Raw genomic sequence first — 21,626 nt, 5'->3', positions numbered from 1 at the left:
TCCATAGATACTATTTAAAATAGGTTCATTGTTTGAGTGAATGTTGAATTCATAGGTCAGTGTTAGGTGTCTTAATACAAAAAAAGTTTTAAAAAAAAATCAGCCAATGCTAAAAATGTTAAAAAATTATAAAAAAAAGTTGTAAAGAATGATGACTCTTGCATAGCAGTGGACATGTCATATTCACTGCAGCACGTGGAAACTCAGTAAACAAACATATGCTTGTTTTGTTAATGATTGTTTTGTGAATATGATATGAATAAAACAGCTGAAAGGATTAGCAGTGACATTTTTCATCATTATTTATTTACTTAAAACACGTACTGTTTTGTTTACTTTTTTCTCAAGTTATTTTATTTATATTACAAAAAAACCCCTCAAACCCCCGCTGTGTCATTGATGTGTCTTTTGTTTTTTATGTTCGACTTAATATTTTTTATAAAAGACATTAAAAAGATATTATAGATAATAGATTTGAATTTACTTGTCATCCCTTAGTTCATATTGTGGTGTTTTTACTTCAGTAAACGTTGAGAAGATCACTTCCCTTTAGTTAAGAAAATCACAGTCAGTCCTTTGATTGAAGCGTAGCGTGCGTCCATCCGCATGATTCAAAAATCTACTAACTGCTGACAGGAAGTCGTCAGCACGCTCATACGTCACTTCACTCCAATACGGAAGAGGTCGTCATCGTTAAGGCTGTGAGTTGGAAGGTATGTGAAATGTGATAAAACGATCGTAGTTTGTGAGTAGAACAGCTCGTGCTTCAGTAGTTTGAATGAATGAAGCACTGTAAGTGTTTCCTGGGCAACGAGGGCGCCCGTCAGTCCTTTTCCAGTCTCGCGGCGGTTTAGTTCCCTGCAGGTCTCGTGAGCCGGGCTTGCAGTTAACGGTGAAATCCATAAGTGGCTGCAAATGTAATGCAATATCTTCTAAAAATGGGACGTTAATGTGGGAACGAGATGCCTTCCCTTTCGTGAAAGCTAAAACTTGGTGAAGTTTTTTTTTCTTTTTCTTTTTCTGGAAGAGGGAGTGTTCATGGTAGGAGTGCCCCCCCCCCCACCTTTTTATAAATAAATCTTTCTGTCTTTCGGCAGCACGGATATGTCGTGGATAAAAGAAGGCGAGTTGTCCCTGCTTGAAAAGATTTCTGCCAATATCCTAAAGGTAAGCTGTACGTTATAAGTTGACTGTCTTTTCCAGCCTCGCTTTTGTCGGTCTTCTGCCTTTCTGTGACTCAAATCAAATCACTTTTATTGTCACATCACATGTGCTGGTACAATGGTACAGCGGATACGACTGAAATTCTTGTGTGCAGGCTTCACAAGCAACAGAGGTGTGCAAAATATTTGAATGGGAATCTGAGAATTATAAGAATACATATATGTATACCAAATATGTGTATATCTACATATATGTGTATGTGTATACATATGTATAAATAAAATAAAATATACAGAGGTTAGCAGTTGGATATTGTGCAAAAGAAATAGCATTTATGTACAGTATGGAGTGCATAATGTTGAAGTTCCGGTAAGTGAAAGTGAGGTGTCTATCAAGTGTTTAGCAGTCTGATGGCCTGATGGAAAAAGCTAAGTATCTTTGTGGGAAAAATAAACCCCTTTTAAAATATGACATTTCTGGGGATGTCCCAATTATGCACATTAAAAGAAATCTGGAAATTATGCAGGCTGGTAGATTTTGATTAAATATAATTTTCAGTCTGTATAATTTCAGAAAAGAGGAAATTGCTTTTGAATGTTATATTTTGTATAGTTGAATGAAATGTGTTTAGATTTCTCTTGTGCCTTGACAAAAATATCAAGTATGTCATTTCAGAGTATCTGGATGTAAAATGGAGTGACAAACTGAGCCATTTAGAAAACCTCAAACTATTTATTTATTTGTTTGACAAGGTTAAGATTCAGAAAATACCATAAAGAAAAGCTTACAAATAATAATAATAGTTCTTAATTAAATATCTAGGGGCATGAGCTGGTGCTATTTTCTGTAACCCCTGAGGGGGCCACAGGGAATGACTTATTAGGTATCGTTCAAAATGCAAGTCCTGGGTTCAAAATGCAAACATATTAGTTGATGGTGATGAGTTTTTGTTTTTTTTTTAAATCTGAAAATTGCTATTTTATTTAAATTTGAAATGTTTAGAAAAAAGTTGTACGTGACATTTTTGTGATAAGATATCTGCTGATATCTACATAGAATTAGACAGTGTTGGTCTTTTATAGATTAGATTGCATTAATGCTTTTTCTTCTGCATTTCTTTTGACTCTTGTCTTCCAGGCAGGACCCATGCCTAAACATGTGGCCTTCATCATGGATGGTAATCGACGTTTTGCACGTAAGAAAAACATGGAACGGCAGGAAGGACACATGCAGGGCTTCAACAAGCTGGCAGAGGTGAGTTTGGGGGTTTCGGTTACAGGAAATGCATGTCACATGGGCAGAAACAAATTGATGATGTGTGTCAAAATGCTTTGTCTTCTCCACACCAGACACTACGTTGGTGCAAGCATCTGAACATCCCAGAGGTGACGGTGTATGCCTTCAGCATTGAGAACTTCAAGCGCACTAAAGATGAGGTGGATGGTTTGATGGAGCTCGCCAGGCAGAAGTTTGAAAGGCTGCTGGAGGAACAGTGAGTTTCGAGCTGAGTTTTCCACTTTGCTTGTGGTCACAGTTTGTGCATCATATGATTCATTGCTTCCCTAAAGTAAAGTTTAGAAAGAGTGACATGCAGGCTCAAGCATAAATCTGAAGTTAAAGTAAATGAGGGTCGGTACATGAGAAAACAATTTTAAACCAGTTTTGACAACCTGTTTCCAGCAGAGGCACGAGATCCTTTGAGTTCACCTTTAGGGTGGGCTTGGATGGAAATCTGTTGTTTGTTTGTTTGTTACTTTTGGTTCAGACAGACACAACAACAGTGTTGACACAGAAACATTTACTAATGCATCAGACACTGAGTCAGATACAGTGTGCTAATGGTGGGATGGCCAAGAGGAAGCAAGGGTAAATAGGGAGTCTGTTATTTCCACTGGTCTCTTAAACAGTGCTTACTTTTTCACTGTAGTGCAATAGGTCAAGCTCAGACTAGTCAACTAACGTGGATTTTCTTTTCGTTTTACTCTGTGGTCACTGTGGCGCATGTACTATTTATTTTTTAAGCAGCTGATGACTGCCGCAGATACATTTTCAAGCTAAAGTGGAGGTCTGTTAGTCTGCAAGCCATTTCTCCATGTTTCCACACAAGTATGAAATATTTTACAGCTGACTTATTTCTTCACTTTGGAGAAATAAAACAAAGAGCTTGTTGACTAATCCATTGCTTAATGTTGCCCTTTAGTCTGTATTTGTTGTACACAAGACTGTGGTATAAGTAGCTCACTTGTTCAAATGCCATGTTTTGCTCCTTTTTTTTTATCTGAGTAACCTGTCTAAAGAATTGAACACTGTAAAAAAAATCCCCTTCTATTGGATGTTGTATTATGTCTATCAAAATTTGGACAAACTTGATTATGAGGCTGCTGGCTGTTTATGATACAAGGTTATTATTTTTCGTACGATTGACATCCTTATGACAAACCACTTTTGCACAGTGCTGGACAGCAGACTGTTTCAAGTCCACTGTACACACTGAGTCTCCTTTGTGTTTTTTCTGGGTAGAAAATCCAGACAGACAAGTTTCAGGATCCTGAGTAGTCTTTCTGTATATCCTGTTCATCTTCATGCTTTTCCTATAAATGTCTTCCTGTTTTGTTTTGCAGTGAAAATCTAGAGAAACATGGCGTTTGTATCCGAGTGCTGGGCGACTTGAATATGCTGCCACTTGACCTTCAACAGCTTATTGCCAAAGCCGTGTTCACAACCAGGAATCACAATAAGTATGCTTAGTAGCTTATGTTTTTCATTCATCGCTGTGCATGATATCCTGTACATTAGAAGTGACCACAGCACTACAAATTCTTGTTTTGTAGGTGTTTTGTCAATGTGTGTTTTGCCTACACATCAAGATATGAAATCACCAATGCAGTCAGGGAAATGGCATGGGGAGTAGAGCAAGGCCTAATCAAAGGAAGGTAAACGAAACAGCAATGAGTTCATCTTGTCATCCTTTGTTAAATACTCTATAGAAAGGTGTCCTGGAGAGCCATTGTGTTAACAAGCTGTTTGTGTTTCTGTGATGTGTAGTGATGTGTCGGAGGCATTGCTAAGTGAGTGTCTGTACAGCAATAACTCGCCAAATCCTGATTTGCTCATCCGCACCTCTGGAGAGGTGCGCCTCAGCGACTTCCTTCTTTGGCAGGTGAGAGTGAGATAGGTGTCATCATACACATGATGACACCTAAAATGAAACAGGCTGTTTTACAGTTGATCAAAAGTTTAGGACCACATGCCTTTAAAAGGCCAAATCTGTGTAAAAATGTGGATTCATTGTAATTGTCTGTGAGGTAGTCACACTGTCGTCACGTTCTGATGGCAAAGGCAAAAAAAAAAACTTTCCCTTTTTGAACGTGGTCAAGTTGTTGAACTGCATAAGCAGGGTCTCTCACAGTGTGCCATCGCTGCTAAGGTGGGACGCAGTAAGACAGTCATTTGGAATTTCTTAAATGATCCTGAGGGTTATGGAACACAAAAGTGGAAGATGGTCCCGATGGTTTCCAACATTACTGGCGTGACAAGAGATGTTTTGGATGGAAACACTTACATCAAGCATACCGTAACAAATTTTTGCATTAATCAACAATAACGGTGAAGCTACTCATTACTGAGTTCATATTTGGAACTTTGATTTCTGTTTTGAGGTAGTTTTTTTTTTTTTTTTTTTTTTTTGGAAGGTGTGGTCCTAAACTTTTGATCAGCTGTAAAACAGCCTATTTCAGTTTAAGCGCTGTTTTCAATTAGTTGCATGCTTAAAAAAATGTTTTGTCTCACTCCCATTTCTTCTTGTTGTATGTTGAAGCTCTACTTGGAACCTTGTTAAGATCCAACCATGCAAAATATGATATTTTTGCCATTTTTCAAATGGTCTTAAACTTTTGATTGGGACCGCATTTCCCACAAACCTCATCTTCATTTAGACTGATTCTCTCCTATTGAGCTCTAAGCAACTCTAACACTTACGTCATATAAACTATCCAATCTCCCCTCAGCTCTTCAGTGAGATGTTGATGTTATAATTCATTTTAAAATTTTAAATACGATCAATTTATTTGGCTCCATACCACAGGGCTCTAAGGTGACTGCAGTTACTTACTACCTGTAAAGCATTCACTTGATCCAAATGTTTTAGCCACTTACAGGCCAACCTGGCCTTTATTTCAAATGCTCAAGAGTTCTTGCAAATCAGTCATTTGCAATAATTTGCATAGGAATTGTTTGTTTGAACAATTCCAGTCAGGATGTCCCTAATTTGAGAATGTTGCAATATAAAGCCCATTGAAATTACTGTTGTTGCCAGCTGGTGCTGCATATATAAACTTGAATTGATTTACCCTTGAAGATGACTGTTTTTCTATGAAACTATGAAAACAGCAAAGTAGGATTTTGATTTATGCTTGGTTGAGTGTTTAGGGATCATGATGATTTAGGAGCAGGGTTTTTCCTGGCTCCAAACGACAATCTGAATACTGCTCAAGTATTGAGATGTACTACTTTATTTAATTTCTGGCCTTTTAATAAACAAGTGTGTTTTATTCCTACCCCTTTTATCGCAGGAAAGACCATGATGAGTAATGTTTCTTTTTGTGAATTAAGAAGAGAGTAACGCTGGTGGTTGGACTTGTTTTGCAGGATGTATTGGTCATTCATGATGTTAACCTTCAAAGCTGTCTGTTTATGAAAATAATCCAGCAAAACTGTCTGATGCCAAAAGAAACCAATCTGTGATGAGTGTTTCATTATATGAGTACAGTTACAGTTTATATTTAATTCACTATCAGTGTTTTTATCTAGTGACCATCAGGGATGGTAAGTACTTGGGTTTTACAAGAAAAAAATAGTCTTGAACAGCTGAAACAGACTCTGAGAGAATTCTTTGTATCTCCTCTGACTTATCTCTCTATATATATCTTTAGTGATTTATTTGCACATAAGATTTTCTTTCTAAATTCCTTAAAGCCTGTGACAAGTCTCCCTTCCAGTTTGGGGGTGCAATCGCTGAAAGACAGTATTAACCTAATGACTGGGTAACAGCACAAATTGTAAAAGCTTTATTTTGTTCTTCCAGTTTTTCCTCAGATACCCTGTAAACTTGTATTGGTTTTCGTGTGTGCTCTTTCTGCAGACCTCTCACTCCTGCCTAGTATTTCAGTCCGTTCTGTGGCCAGAGTACTCATTCTGGAACCTGTGTGAAGCCATTCTGCAGTATCAATTAAATCACAAATCCATCCAGGTAAGGATAATACTGAGACAGAATTAGGGTTTACTCACACTGTGTGAGCCATGCGGTGTGTCCGAGCGCATTTGACAAGAGTCATCACTCATGTTAGGTTAAGTAACTAGTTCAGGTTCACTCATGGAATTTCAGTCTTTTCCCAATTAAAGCTATCTCCATGAAAATCTGCATTTAGTGATGAATCTATAATGTGAGAGAACCCTGAGTCACAGCTTCCAAGAAGTGCCCCAGTTAAACAAAAAAATGTGCTCTCCCAGAGTGATTTTCAAAAGCATGTGTGCACGTAAGAAAGAGGGAACGAACATGAGAAAGGAGTTTATTTGTTTAGACCAGGGATGTCAAACTCATTTTACATTGTGGGCCACACACAGCCCACTTTGATCCGAAGTAGGCTAGATCAGTGAAACTCACTAAAAGAAAAAAGAAGTGCAGTCTCAACAGTATGTGTCAGTTTTTCGTGTTTAGTTTGAATACTCCATAGCTTTTTGTCCCCAGAGTTGGAAGGGCTGTGTAGAGTGAGGCAGTCGAAGAATACAGTGTGTTTTTGGGGTCATAATGTTTGTTATTTTTGGCCTCCTTTATTTCCTTGCTGGGAAGGATCTAAATGTGACTAAAGGTCCTGTATAACTAGAATAATATTATTTAGAAGCAGCACAAAAATGTACTTTCAGATATCTAATATAACTGAACCATACCGCTCTTTTGGTTTTGAACCTAATTGGACTTAGCTGTTTGGGTACTACTGTAGTTTTGACCCCTGTCACCCACTGTCGGCCATGCTCTGCTTTTCATTAATGTGATGGCAGCTGACTGTGTCAGCTCCATGTTGCACCCTGGTCGCTGTTATGACTGACTCAAAGGCCACAGCAAAGAAGAATAAAGAGAGAACAAATATTTATTTAACTTAATAGGAATAAATGTGTAAGCCAGTATCAGTGGCTTAAAGAGGTGTATGGACTTGTTGGCAAATATGTTCAAGTATAAGTGCAAACACAGGGAAGCAAGTGAGACACGGGGCATGGATACGGTGCATGATTATGACTGCATGTCTTCCCTGCATTTTTGTGAGTTCTTTGGAACAGCACTTCCAGCTGCTCCCCCCACCCCAAAGGGATCACTACAATGGAAAGATCCCCATGTTTGATTTGGCACAGATTTTGCAATTTTTCTGATGAAACCCTCCCATTTATCAGAGCTTTTGGACAAGCACTATGAGTATACTAGATTGTGATGCGCTGGCACTTGGTTAGTTGTTTTGGAGAATCATAAGCAGCAATAAGCAGCTGTGTTATGCATCCCATATCTGAAAAGGGCTTATGTTTTGGCTGTGTGAGTTGCAGGTTCATCACTTGAAAATGTTAACCTTAGCAATTAATGTAGATCAGTGTTACTTTGTGAAACAGACTGTTGTTAAACAGGCAGAGAAAGATTAAAGTAACTCCTGTATCTATGTATATATTTAAATGTATGTCTAATTTGGTGTGTTTGTTATTACAGAAAGCTAGAGACCTCCATCGAGAGCATCAGGCTCTGCAGCAGCTAGAAGCAGATCGTGCTTGTGTAGCAGAGCTCTTGCAGCATCACGGCAATGGAAAGCCCGTCGATAGCCAGAGAAGACAAGAGGCACTACTACACTACACTGCCTGCCGGGAAGAACGAGTTCGAGACTTCCTAGGAGCACTGAAGCACAAAAGAGACTCTTTCTTTTCTGACTTATGCAGTGAATCCTTGTTGGCCTAAGAAGACGTAGAAGAACAAATCCTCTGAAGCGGGGACGAAGCCTCTCCTATATCCTCTTCCCAAAAGGGCTTCTGTGGAAAAGGGAAGAGCAAGCAGTAACTGGGAGCGGATTTATTTTGTTGCTGATTCATATAAGAGGGCAGTTTTACCCCTATGGGGCTGTAGAATAATCCTGCTATTTATGATTGTAGATTTAAAAACTCTAATAGGTGGAAATGTCTGGTCAAGATGTAGTTAAATCATCGTATAAACTGTCAGTTAAATGCATGCCGTTGAACGGAAGGTCATTTTATGTGAGTGAAAGCCACGGATCCTGTGTTTCGGTTTCAAAACATTCGTCCACAGAACTTTTAAATTGTTGTTGAAGCATAAAGTGTTGTTTGTTGACTGTGATTTTGACTACATAACTATATTTTGACCAGCTTTCTGGAACAAAATAAAATGATTACTGTATGTCAGATATGATTAAATGATGTGAAATTCTCTGTTTTGTACTTGCATACTACAAGTCTAAGCTTTTGTCTCCATCTGGCTTCCAAAATATGGTTATCTATTGTCTTAACTTGTGCAGCAAAAAATATGTGTATGGTCCATGCTGCTGATATATATGGACTCTCAGGGGGAAAACTAGTGATGGTGGTGTTTTATTGGATTAATGCGTTGTTTTTGCAAGTAGATGACTTTCAGCACATAAAACTGTACCAATATAATTTCTGCTGCTACCTGTTGGAAGTATTGAGCCTTAAAGCTTATCAACTACTAATATGCTATGTATTGCAAAAATTTAAATAATTGCTTGTAATTGCTATTCTGCATCTCAGTTGGTGGTATAACACAAGCAAAGAACCACTTTTACTTTTTTTTCCAGCTGGATGTTTGTTGGGTTTTGCTTATTTGGGAAAAAATCGAAGAAAAAAATGTCCCAATTTTATCCAAGAAGTCCTCAGTCTTTAAATCACAAACTCAAATGCAAAACATCTCTTCATCAAATCATCATATTTGGATCGTCCCTCCAGAGGAAACACTTCTAGGAACCAATTTTATTTAACTTGCATCATCTATACACTGACAGAAGAATTGATCAACTTTGGTAGAACTAGAAACACCATACTATAAACACAAAAACATACTGCCCCACAAAAATATGGTTATATACACATACATAGGTATAAGCAGGAATTTATACTACTCATCAGGCGTACAGTACTGGAATATTACTACTAATGCACTGACATGTGAACAGTATTTTAGTGTTGAATAGGTATCCTACTTTTAGCTATTTAATATATAGTCAGATAGGTTAAAATCCACTAAATATCTACCAGTTACAAATTGTATATGTCTGTATCAGTATTTCTTCACACAAAGCTTGGTTTGACCCCCAATCCCTCCAGTAATAATAATAATGACTGAATGTTGATTTTTGGTTTTACACAGGGCTAAAATTACAGTCTTACATGCCCAAGCCAAATAGATATGTTCATCCACCACAAGCTGACAGAAAGCACCATAGTCTAATCTTCACCCGCGACCGTCTTTTGCCTCAAAGCTATGACATCAAACAACGTGATTGGTTAGTTGCAACGCGGGGATATTAGATACACCATACAATTTGGTTCTGGCGGACTTTGTGAGCAAAAATTGTTCAGTTTATCCGATAGACGGTGAGAAAAGGTGCAACGACTTTGACGCGCCATTATCTGCGTATTTATTTTTTCGATTACAGCAGAACGAATGAGTCGTTCATACAGCGCCACCCCGCGACTATAATCCGTATTCCTTCAAGTTGCCGTCTGCCTTTTTAACAAATGGGAGGCGCCTCCAACCCACGTGACGCCTTTCTATCCAATAGCGAGATTCGAAACACAAAACTGGTTCAAACCGGTTTCGTTCTTATATTTCAGTGTATAAACTACAAGAACATTCGTTTGCATTATACATTCGCCATTTTCCGCTGTGAGCGCTTGGTTGGCGTCTGCTATCGCTTCGAAAAAAGCCATTTTCGCAGCTGTATTTTCCTGACATTTTTCTTCGTTTCCCGCTGAGAACATGGGCAAAGCAAAGGTAAAAAAAATGAATTTAAATTTAATTTAAGTCTGTGCACTGGAATCGTTTTCGTAGCATTAAGTTAACACAAGACTGCGCCAGATATTTCTGCTTAAGAAGAACGTCATCATCCCTAACAAGCGTTTTAGCAATGGCGGTCTGACAGTGGAGAGGAGCGCAAGCATCCTCCCACTCGTCGAAAACAAAAGTTGAAATTTTTGCTCATGGTTTAAAATTATTCTTATGAGTTAAACGCGTACAGTTGCGTGTATTTTTGTTTATTTTTTGTCTTCCAGCGCCAAACTCTGGTTAGTCCAGCCGTTGACATTGCGTTGTGCAGAATTTCTGACACCATCTTTCCCCCCCCCCTCTCTTTGGCAGTAGGCAGGGCACAAATCTTGCTGTTGTAAACGCAGTAACAAACTTTCGATATGGACAGTGACTGTTTTTCTTTATTCTTTTTCTCAACCTGCGCGTCGATGCTTGAATGCATAACTTGGGATCCGAATTAATGAAGATAAATATGAACTGCGCCGTTATCAAGCAATCAAAATAAGCTCGAACGCAGGCTGCAAATTTGAGGAAGGAGTTGGGGGAGGGGAGGTGGCGATTATTATTTTTTTCCGCTCAGGTTTTGAATAATAAGTGCCAGCCTGATTCTTGTATCGTCGTTTGAAATGGGTTTGCTAACAGTAGTAAATATTTATTAAAAACGTCAAACGCGATTAGATTGCAGTTTGCAAGTGCGCAGCAGGAAAAAAAAATGTATAAATACAAAAATAAGATTTTGTGTTTGCACATTTGTGTGCATTTTGTCGTATTTTGAATGCATTAATTTATGGTGCAGTGCGTGGCCATACTATTAAAAAATGCATATTTAACGATTTAAAATTAGATTATCACAAACAGGATTGTTTTGGGTGTTTTTCGATGAAAATCTCAGTCTCATCCGTGATTTTTTTTTTGTTGTCTTCCTTGAAACCCCTCCAGGCATTCGTTGAGCTCCATTTGTCGTGTAGGTACAGATTAGTAAAGTAGTAATCTTATCAGTTTCCCAACAGCTGTCTGTAGGCGCGCACTGATACAAAACAAAGGAAGCTGTCAGGGCGCCAAGGCGGTGTCATGGTGACAGGACTGCCCAAATTTGAATTCAAATATGCGCGGGAAAGCTCTTTGTGAACTTGAAAAATCAAGAGCAGTGTTAAAAAAATTTAATATATATTAGATCTTCTGTGAACATTTTTATATTAAAATAGTGCACACAGAAAATTTAAAAAAAAAGTTTTGTGCTATTTAAATCTGTATTTTTATTATTATGTAGTTTTACTTTTCAGTTTGTAATGTTTTCCCCTTCTTTGTCTTACAGGCACCTGCTTCCTCTGAGGTTTGTCTAAAATGAATATATTTTTATACTGTGTTGATGCAGCAGTTGCATTTAGAATTTGTGGGTAAATGCTTGTTTTTGATGTATCGTTTGTATGTTTTTTGCCACTGATATAATATATTTTGTGCCCTTATTTAGGATGACGAGTGTTGTACTTAGTTAATATATTTATTCAAAATCTACTCCCATTTTCATCTCTTTTTTTTGCTTTTGTTTTAACTTACTTTTTGCAATTGCATACTCTTTAAAGGTTATGTATAAACAAAGCTATTAATATTGATGCAAAATAAGACAGTGTTTGTTTTAACTTTCACTTCCTTGTGGCTCTACAGCCTAAGAGAACCTCTGCACGGCTGGCATTAGTAAGTTCTTTTTAAACACAATTAAGCATTTTTAGATGTACTCAGTATATTTAATGTGCGGTATCCTGCAGTTTTTGTTAAATGTTCACTATTTTTTGTAAGAAGCAACCACTTGAAATTGAAATTGAAGTAGTATATCATGTGTGTATTAAATTTTCATTTTACATTTTTTAAGAATATATTATAGGTTCTCTTACATTCTTACCTAATGTGACATGAGGAAGTAGCCCATGATCAAGAAGTTTATTAACTTGTAATAAGCTTTTATTACCTAGGATTTCACGGATCTATATTCTGTTATCTCAAACTGATTTAAATATCTTCTTTCTTGTCTTGTAGAAACCGAAACCTGCAGCAGTGGAGGCTAAGAAAAAGGCTGTTGCAAAGGTATAAAACCAAAATCTTGCACGCTTACTATGGAGGAACAGCTCTGTAAGATGTTTGCCACATGTTTGCTTGATTCATTTCTGTGATTCATTTGTTATTATCATTTTATTTTCTAGAGGGCACCCAAAACAAAGAAAGCCAAACCCGCTGAGAATGGGAGCACCAAGGCTGAGGTTTGTTTATGTTACACTGCAAATTAATAAATGTTAGATCAAACAGATGTTTTTATATTTTCCAGGTCGTTTCTCCTTTTTTATGTTATCTTAACTCTTTTGCAAGCTTCAATTGTTCATGAGTTTAGTGCAAAGGTAAATTTGAAGGAAAAAAAAAATAGAACTAGATATTAAAAAATTGATGTGTATGAATTCTGGAAACCTGTGACGCAGTTATTGTTTTATTTGTTCTCATAATGGATAAGTGTTGCAAGGACTCTTTTTTTTTAAATAAAATCAATAAAATTAAATCTGAGTGCAAGAATAAGTTGTCATGTGACTAAAACAATGCAGTTGACATTGCTGTTGGCGTGTTTTTTGTTTTTCTGTCCACAGGAGCCCAAGGCTGAAGCCACTGAAGCCAAATGAATAGTGGTTGATGTGCTCACTCTGTGTACTTGGTGATTGTACAGTTTTAAATAAGTATTTTTTACCAAGTTTTATATTACAAATGTCATTTATAGTTTTGTTTTTGGCTTGCACTTGATGTAACAAAATTTTGTTTTCACATTCATATCCATTTTATATCAATTTTAAAAACGGATACCGTCCATATCCTGTAGTCGTGGCATTTTTTAGTTTGTCTAATCCAGATTTGTTTTAAACTTCTAAACAACAGATGTAACAGCTTTTCCAACAACTTGGATTTTGAATCTAATTGTAAACATAAGGCAGCTAAAGCATAAAATTTTGCAGGAGAATATGAATTTGCCGTTTATCTCCTTGTAGTTTAATGTTGAACTAATAAAATTATTGCTTTCCAAATGTTTTAAAAACATTGTATGTTGATGTAAAATGCCACAGACAAAAAAAAGAATACTGTTATTAGGTCAAAAAAAGATGTTTAAGTTTGATGCGTCCCAAAAAAATGGCTGATGTGAACCCAGTCATCTGATAAAAACTTCTGTTAAGTTATGTTTCTGTTTTCTGCTTTTCTGACTCCAATGGTTGATCTTAATGTTCTTGAATAAAAATTTTCAAAATGTCCTTTTTGGGGTCACTGTTGAAATGGAAATCCTCGATGAAGGAACAGAAAAATGGAAATGCTGCGACACGACGTTTGAAAAGGTGATGCAGCGACCTTGAAAAGGTTTCATCATAAACAAACTGCAGGCTCCACCATTTTGGCAGGACATCCATTTTAGATAGTTTACATCCATGGGGTCTCGTCCCTGCTTGTGACTGCTCGGGTATTGCTGTTAGGCTCGGCTTTCTATTTTCAACAGGCTAGTTAATTTTCACACTTCTCTATGTGGAAATGTTACTGGTATAATTTGTAATTTAATATAACTTGTTACTAAATTATCACCCAAGGACTGGCATTTAAACGTTTTAAATATTTATTTAAGGTTGTCATGTAAATGAAATTTTAAGCAGCTGCTAGTGTTTTTTTGTACCTGTTTTGGGTATATTTAAACTTGTTAGCACTATGAGAGAAAAAATAAACCTTAAGACAAGGTGATCTCATTGCATTAACCATTAAAATATGCAAAGTGTGACATGTAAAATGTTCATTGGTAACTCGAGCAATCATTAATGTAGAGCGCTAGAAAAATATTTTATTCAAGTGGAAGTTATCTCACAAAAGCCTACAACATATGGGCCTTAAAGCTATACACTAAATGAACAAATGCCACATTTGATCACCACCTTAAACACAACAGTGTATATTACTGTCACCTAAAAACTACATAAACTTAAAGAATACAAAATTCGCCACTTAAGTCCAGTAAACAAAAATAATCAGTGTATAGTCACAGATTCATTTATGAAATTATTGCATTTACCTTTAAACTTAAAGGTGCCTTTTAATTTTGTATGTTTTTAGCTTGTTCTTTGCTCTTCCACATTTTGTATTGGAGTCCAGGCTGTCTAAAATGCAGTCTAAAATAGTGTTATTTTTCACGTGTGTATTATCTCAGCTAACAGTCTGTTAAGGACCATCAAATCAATGTAATTTTCACTTAATTAACATAAATAACATAACATAACTACTGGATGTTGATGCTTCAGGGGTTTACACCTCTGGATATCCTCATCACTGTCTTTGCTCCATAGCACCAGCAGGAGTCAGTGCCACATCACCACAGAGAGATGAGGTGCATATCGTTGTTCCTGCGGGGGTCTCCCTCTCCTTTGGCCTATACAGCTCCTGAAACTCGGTCAAACATGACGCATTATTGAGGGTGCTGACGTATCTCTGAGGATGTCATCCCTTTTTTTAGGCTAGTGTATTAGTGCTTCTATACAGACAAAGCAGCCAATGATAATAATATTCAAATATGGTGCAGGTTTAATCTTTCTTTTTCTTTCTTTCATTCTTAACAAGCAATATAGAGCAAGGCAAAAGTACAGTTGATTTTATTAGTTTAAATTATTCCAAAAATATGTGTAACAGGATTACCACACTTTTCAGAGTAATGCTCAGTATTCATTGTTGAATAATCTGTACAAAATATTGGCTTTTGATCTGAGAGACATGTTTTCATGGAAATGGAAGGTTGCTCATCTACATCCTATGCGGTGTATTAATGTTTATGCCATGCATAAATTTATTATTATTATTTTCATCATCTTCTCTAAAGAGATATGCTGTGTTACAGTGGCTTGCAAAAGTATTCGGCCCCCTTGAACTTTCCCACATTTTGTCACATTACAGCCACAAACATGAATCAATTTTATTGGAATTCCACGTGAAAGACCAATACAAAGTGGTGTACACGTGAGAAGTGGAACGAAAATCATACATGATTCCAAACATTTTTTTACAAATAAATAACTGAAAAGTGGGCTGTGCGTAATTATTCAGCCCCTTTTGATCTGAGTGCAGTCAGTTGCCCATAGACATTGCCTGATGAGTGCTAATGACTAAATAGAGTGCACCTGTGTGTAATCTAATGTCAGTACAAATACAGCTGCTCTGTGACGGCCTCAGAGGTTGTCTAAGAGAATATTGGGAGCAACAAAACCATGAAGTCCAAAGAACACACCAGACAGGTCAGGGATAAAGTTATTTTTGAAATTTAAAGCAGGCTTAGGCTACAAAAAGATTTCCCAAGCCTTGAACATCCCACGGAGCACTGTTCAAGCGATCATTCAGAAATGGAAGGAGTATGGCACAACTGTAAACCTACCAAGACAAGGCCGTCCACCTAAACTGACAGGCCGAACAAGGAGAGCGCTGATCAGAAATGCAGCCAAGAGGCCCATGGTGACTCTGGACGAGCTGCAGAGACCTACAGCTCAGGTGGGGGAATCTGTCCTTAGGACAACTATTAGTCGTGCACTGCACAAAGTTGGCCTTTATGGAAGAGTGGGAAGAAGAAAGCCATTGTTAACAGAAAACCATAAGAAGTCCCGTTTGCAGTTTGCCACAAGCCATGTGGGGGACACAGCAAACATGTGGAAGAAGGTGCTCTGGTCAGATGAGACCAAAATGCAAAACGCTATGTGTGGCGGAAAACTAACACTGCACATCACTCTGAACACATCATCCCCACTGTCAAATATGGTGGTGGAAGCATCATGCTCTGGGGGTGCTTCTCTTCAGCAGGGACAGGGAAGCTGGTCAGAGTTGATGGGAAGATGGATGGAGCCAAATACAGGGCAATCTTGGAAGAAAACCTCTTGGAGTCTGCAAAAGACTTGAGACTGGGGCGGAGGTTCACCTTCCAGCAGGACAACGACCCTAAACATAAAACCAGGGCAACAGTGGAATGGTTTAAAACAAAACATATCCATGTGTTAGAATGACCCAGTCAAAGTCCAGATCTAAATCCAATCGAGAATCTGTGGCAAGATCTGAAAACTGCTGTTCACAAACGCTGTCCATCTAATCTGATTATTATTATTGACTCAGGGGGCTGAATAATTACGCACACCCCACTTTGCAGTTATTAATTTGTAAAAAATGTTTGGAATCATGTATGATTTTCGTTCCACTTAAGTGTACACCACTTTGTATTGGTCTTTCACGTGGAATTCCAATAAAATTGATTCATGTTTGTGGCTGTAATGTGGGAAAAGTTCAAAGGGGCCGAATACTTTTGCAAGCCACTGTAGGTTAGATACCACAAAAAGACAGCATGCACTGTAAACCACATGGATCTGCAGGAAGCCGGGCCAACAATAAGAAGTCCATTAGCGACCACAGAAACAGCAGCTCATAAAACAACTCCGCCATGGGATCCATAACTGGCTGCTTGGTTATATCAGCTGATCTACTTACCGATTAACAGGGAGGTGAAATGTTCTAATGTTTTAATTTTCTGAGCTTTTTAGGCCCCTAAGAAGAGATGATTTAAAAAAAAAAAGTCAGAAGTTTCATCCTCAAAAAGTTATCTCTTAATTACGTCTCCTTTAGTAGTTTGCTTGTTTATCACCAAATATACAAAATTGTTTTCAGCAGATAAAATACAATGAATGTGTTAATGCAGGAAAAAACCCTCCATCCTGCTTGTTGGGATCATATGTGGTCATATATATAATGGCCTCCCTACACTGTTAGGTAACCACATATGTCACATCACTTAACTGTTATGTCACTCCTGTGTTAATGCCTGGACGATGCCTTGAAAACTATGTCAGTGGGCAGCACAGACAGCAGGGTGGGCTGCAACAAATCACCTAAGATAAGGGGTTAGACAAGAGGGCAACACTTATTAAACTGCAACTGAAGATGATTAATAACACAATGAAAACCACAGGTATATTTAACCATGCCGCAGCATTTTAAAGTTATAAATCAAATTTAATGAGATAAGCCCACAATTTTTCTGCTCCAGAGCGCACATGACACAAAAAGATGGAGAATGAAGTTTTCCTGCAGCTGAAGTAAATTAATAGCTTACTGATTTAAACTACATGTTAACTCTACGTGTGCTTTCTCTCCCAGGAAAGGAGTGCTCGTGACCCCAGCCACCTCGCACAGGAGGTCATTTATTCAAATCACTGGTTCAAATCCCAATGCAACTGAATCTTTCTTAACTTTATCACCTTCTACACTGCAAACACTAACATAACAGAAAGAAAGTTACAGTTTAATTATGTCCAATAATGTGAAATAATTTAATTATTGTAAAATAATGTAACATAAAAAAATATCCGACTGTGTTAACCAAAATGACTCAATGATTAACTACAGTCAGTAAAAGACGGGCTTAGATTTAAGCATGCTTCGCCTCATGACTTGTCAAACAATTGAATATATTTTCATGTTAAAGCTGATGAACTAATTATCTCATCAGACTTATTTCCCTTCTCTACCTCAGTGGTTTTCAAAGGTTTTCCTGTACGTCCCACTTCAAACATGGAAAAGCATTCAGTCCCCAAATCCCCAAATTTCTATCCATCATTAATGCAAAGAAAAGAATAAATAGGTTGTAGAATCTCTCTGCACAGCAACATCAGCACCCCTCCACCTTTTTTGGTAAAAGTTTCTTTAAAAGTCATATTCATTTGACTTCATATCACTCCATATTAAACCTACAGCGGCTCTGTAGGGCCTGCTGTATAGTTTGAGAAACACTGAGTACCAGATGAAGACAAATCAAGATAACTTATCTCTAAAATGTTTCCAACATTCTTCTAAGGGTTATGCATATTTCATGTGACAAGATATAAGGTCATCAAAATTAGATATGATGACTCTCCTGAATGCCCTCATTTGTAGTGTTTTAGGTCATTTTTCACCCATAATGTCAACAAAAGCACCTACATTTTCAGTCCACCTACATGGCAAAAAGTACCCAGTTTAGAGATCTTTTTTAAAGTGTTTGACCTGATATCAATGTGATTGTTCAGAGTCAAAAAGAAACTTTTAATCCAAACTTTTTCAGATTCTGACTGCCAAAAAAGCAAATTTCACACTAATCACAAAAGCTGCGGTTGAAGTAGATGTTTTAATCTGACAAAAACACGCAATGAAACCAGCATGTAGTGAATATGATTGTCATTAAACAATCAAAACAACTTTATGTGAGTCTGATTTATAAACATTTTGCAAATGTCATATACGGTATGGACAACAAACACTTAAAAAACTCTACAAAATCAGATTTTTTGTTCTTTCAAAAATAATTTAAATATGAGGGATGTTGAGCATATAGGCATTTTTATGCTTTACTTCACAATTTTAATACCAGCCAGCCTATATATTACTACAACCTCTCCATTTAGTGTTCAAACCTAAAAATACCCCGACGCGTATGCTACACATGGCATGTCCGGGTACCTACAGTCTGTTTTGCTGTTACATAAAACAAATCCATAAAGCGCAAAGACAAAATGTCCCAGCGCTAAATACGAGCGCACATATAGCGGACGAGCCCATTCCTCCTAAACGTGGGGGTCTGTGCATTTCTCGTGCACATTGGCATGTCTGTCTCACAGTGCCCCACCCCCGTCCATACCGACCACGTCCCGGCTTCCTATAGACTTTATAAAGTGCCCACAGTGCGCAATTTATAAAAACACACGCAGGCTGACTCTCCCCGTACTGCGCAAACCCCCCGCACAGCTGCAGGTGAGCACGCCGATCTTCAGTCCATACTTTTAAAAGAGGAAAAAGGTAAAGACATGAGCGCTGATGATGAATAAGCGTCCACGACGATCACTTTGTGACATAACAACTGGAATCGCCGCGCTGTGTCGGTAAAGCTGTTTGGCACTTTTAATTCGCGCAAACTTAATTCAGATGCGTTTTTGACTTTTCACCACGTGTTCACAAACACGGGGCGAAGATCTTTAAAATGAAAAAATATATATAGTTTTGCTTTAAAATGCATTTACAAAGATAGTTTTGGTCTCGCAGAGGTCATTACAAGCCCAGTGAGCTTATGCAACACTGGAAACATCTCCAAAGCAAACAGCTGATTATTACCTGAGATAGTGGGCTAATTAACATTTTCTAAAGTTAGAAAGTTGACTGAGTTTGTTGTGGCACCTTATTGCAGCTGATTATAAAAAGGCAACATTTTTTTTTTTCCAAAAAAGAAAAACAAAAAAAGTTGTCAGCGTCTTATGAAAACAAAAACTTGCTCATTAAGCAGCGCCTGATGAGCAGTGTGACATTTAAAACGCCTAGAAGGACAGTTTTGTATCTAACAAACTCATGAGGATGAATAAGAGTGAAGATTTTGGATAAAACTGTTACAAAAGAAATTGTAAACTAAACTGGGGGGTGGGGGTTTCTGCTGTTTTTTTATGCTGTCAGTTTGTGTGCAGAGCCAGCAGAGACTGACATTTTGAGTCCTGAGTCTTGGCATGTGTACATTTTGTACCTGGACAGTATAGAAGCTGGAAAATCCACTCACCCTTCCCTTATACAGTATTTTCCATGGTGTTTCTTTAAAAGGGACATTCACTTTTAGATTTAAACAAAGGATTTTTGATTTTTTGTGAATTAACACACAAAGTATTCAAAACCAAAAATCCTTTTTTTTTTTTTTTGTAATTAAACATTTGTGAAAGCTTTAAGTTTCTTTTAGATGTTTCCAGTTGTTCCATCACACAGGATCTTGTTCAGCAAATCCACACAGGCATGTCAATAATACACTCATGCCATAGTGATGAATGTCGTGGATGACCAGACAATAGAGTGGTTCAACTGCTTGATCACAGTCGCGTTGAGGATTCAATCCTGAGCTGCTGTTGCATGTCAGGAGATTTTGATTTGGTCGACAGTTCTGCCACACATCTACCTCCGTCCCTTTCATATCTTTCGCTCACTCACAGTAGATCCCCTGCTGCTGGGGGGGGAGTGAGCTCCAGTGGGCAGTAAATTGTGACATGAGGCGGGACCAAGACGGGAAGAAAGGAGAGTCTACGGGATTTCATTGGCTGTTTAGAATAAAGTACACAGTGTACCCAGCAAATGTTTGCTGGTCCTGGTGAATGTGTGACACTAATCCAGACTGACACCGTTCAGGTTTTAGTACCGATATTTGTGGGAAGCATGAAACGATGGAGTCAACCTCTTCACGTTTTCCCCCCCAGCTGGTCTACTAATTAGACTGAGGCCAATAGGGAACACATCCAGATAGGATGTCCATGAATGCACTAAATACTCTCGTGTCAACATGCCTCAAAGTCACTATCTGATTCAGTTTGCAGCTGGTATTTTTGAAACGTGGTCAGAAGTGACATGAAACCGGGAAACGCCCTATTTCCCATTAAGACTTCAAACAAACATGAATACTTCACAGATGATTCAGCTGGACTAAAGCCAGCGCATGTAGCAAACCACTCCTAAACTCTGCTTATCTACGCTCAGAAGCTCCTTGTGTCTTAAAATTCTTTCCCACGTACACACAATACATGTATATGAGGGTGTGTGCGTCTGTGAGTGACAAGATGCAAACATTTGAGTTCCCGGGAATTAATGGAAATTCAGGAGAATATCCTCATCAGATCAGTTTGGAAATCTCAATTGAAATTGCAGCAATGATTGAAATTAGTCATTAAGAAAGGTGTTAAAGTAAAGGTTAATTAATACTGGAAATTTAAACCCTTAAAATTAATGTCATGTACTCTCATATTAGAGGCTACATGATTGTAAACAACAGTTTGCAACTGTGTTCTTGGTGAAATGAGAAAATTATGTAACGTAAACAGTCACAGCAGGAAATTAAAACACACTTAAATTAACAAACGTTAATAAGAGGAAATTATGTCCCAAGTTTCCAACCTGCACTGCTAGGAGCTTCTTGATGGGCCTTCCGGAGGTCTATGACATTTAATATTTGCCCTAATTGGAGATTAAATATCCACAGTAGGCTGGTTATGTAACAAACTAAACTTTGACATGTGAGCTCTGAGATGGAACTGTTTTGCTGTCTTTCAGTTTACTACTATTCTCTTTACATTTTGTTGACTAAGTGTGCAAATCCTGTCCGGCAGTTCTTGTTTAGGAAAGACTGCGGAAGGAGTGTGTGAGGGGTTTTTTTTTGGGAAAGCAACCCACCGAGAGTAATGCGGTGTGACAGCGGTGAGTCTGTGTTGGAAAGGGGGCGTGTGCTTGTAGGCGAGCCTGAAGATCTGGTTGGGCAGGGGCTGTATAAAAAGGCGGAGCGCAGTGCAGA

General features: G+C 37.9%; 1 protein-coding gene and 1 long non-coding RNA gene across 2 annotated transcripts; both read left to right on the top strand.

Annotated features, from left to right (window-relative positions):
* Positions 1 to 659: 659 nt before the first annotated feature.
* On the top strand, positions 660 to 9,032 carry dhdds (dehydrodolichyl diphosphate synthase). The gene is made up of 9 exons (XM_063486691.1): positions 660 to 713; positions 1,098 to 1,167; positions 2,302 to 2,418; positions 2,514 to 2,656; positions 3,786 to 3,902; positions 3,996 to 4,097; positions 4,210 to 4,324; positions 6,305 to 6,412; positions 7,913 to 9,032. Exons 2-9 carry the CDS (start codon positions 1,105 to 1,107, stop codon positions 8,153 to 8,155), a joined length of 1,008 nt encoding a protein of 335 aa, XP_063342761.1. The 5' UTR covers positions 660 to 713; positions 1,098 to 1,104; the 3' UTR covers positions 8,156 to 9,032.
* A 985-nt stretch (positions 9,033 to 10,017) lies between these two features.
* LOC134637663 (uncharacterized) lies at positions 10,018 to 13,533 on the top strand. The gene is made up of 6 exons (XR_010095152.1): positions 10,018 to 10,219; positions 11,568 to 11,585; positions 11,918 to 11,947; positions 12,287 to 12,334; positions 12,451 to 12,507; positions 12,883 to 13,533. It is a non-coding gene; the product is annotated as an uncharacterized LOC134637663 (long non-coding RNA).
* Positions 13,534 to 21,626: the final 8,093 nt, after the last annotated feature.

This window comes from Pelmatolapia mariae, linkage group LG10_11 (assembly GCF_036321145.2).
Source record: "Pelmatolapia mariae isolate MD_Pm_ZW linkage group LG10_11, Pm_UMD_F_2, whole genome shotgun sequence".
In the NCBI taxonomy this organism is placed as follows: domain Eukaryota; kingdom Metazoa; phylum Chordata; class Actinopteri; order Cichliformes; family Cichlidae; genus Pelmatolapia; species Pelmatolapia mariae.
This window is presented reverse-complemented; position numbering and strand designations above follow the sequence as displayed.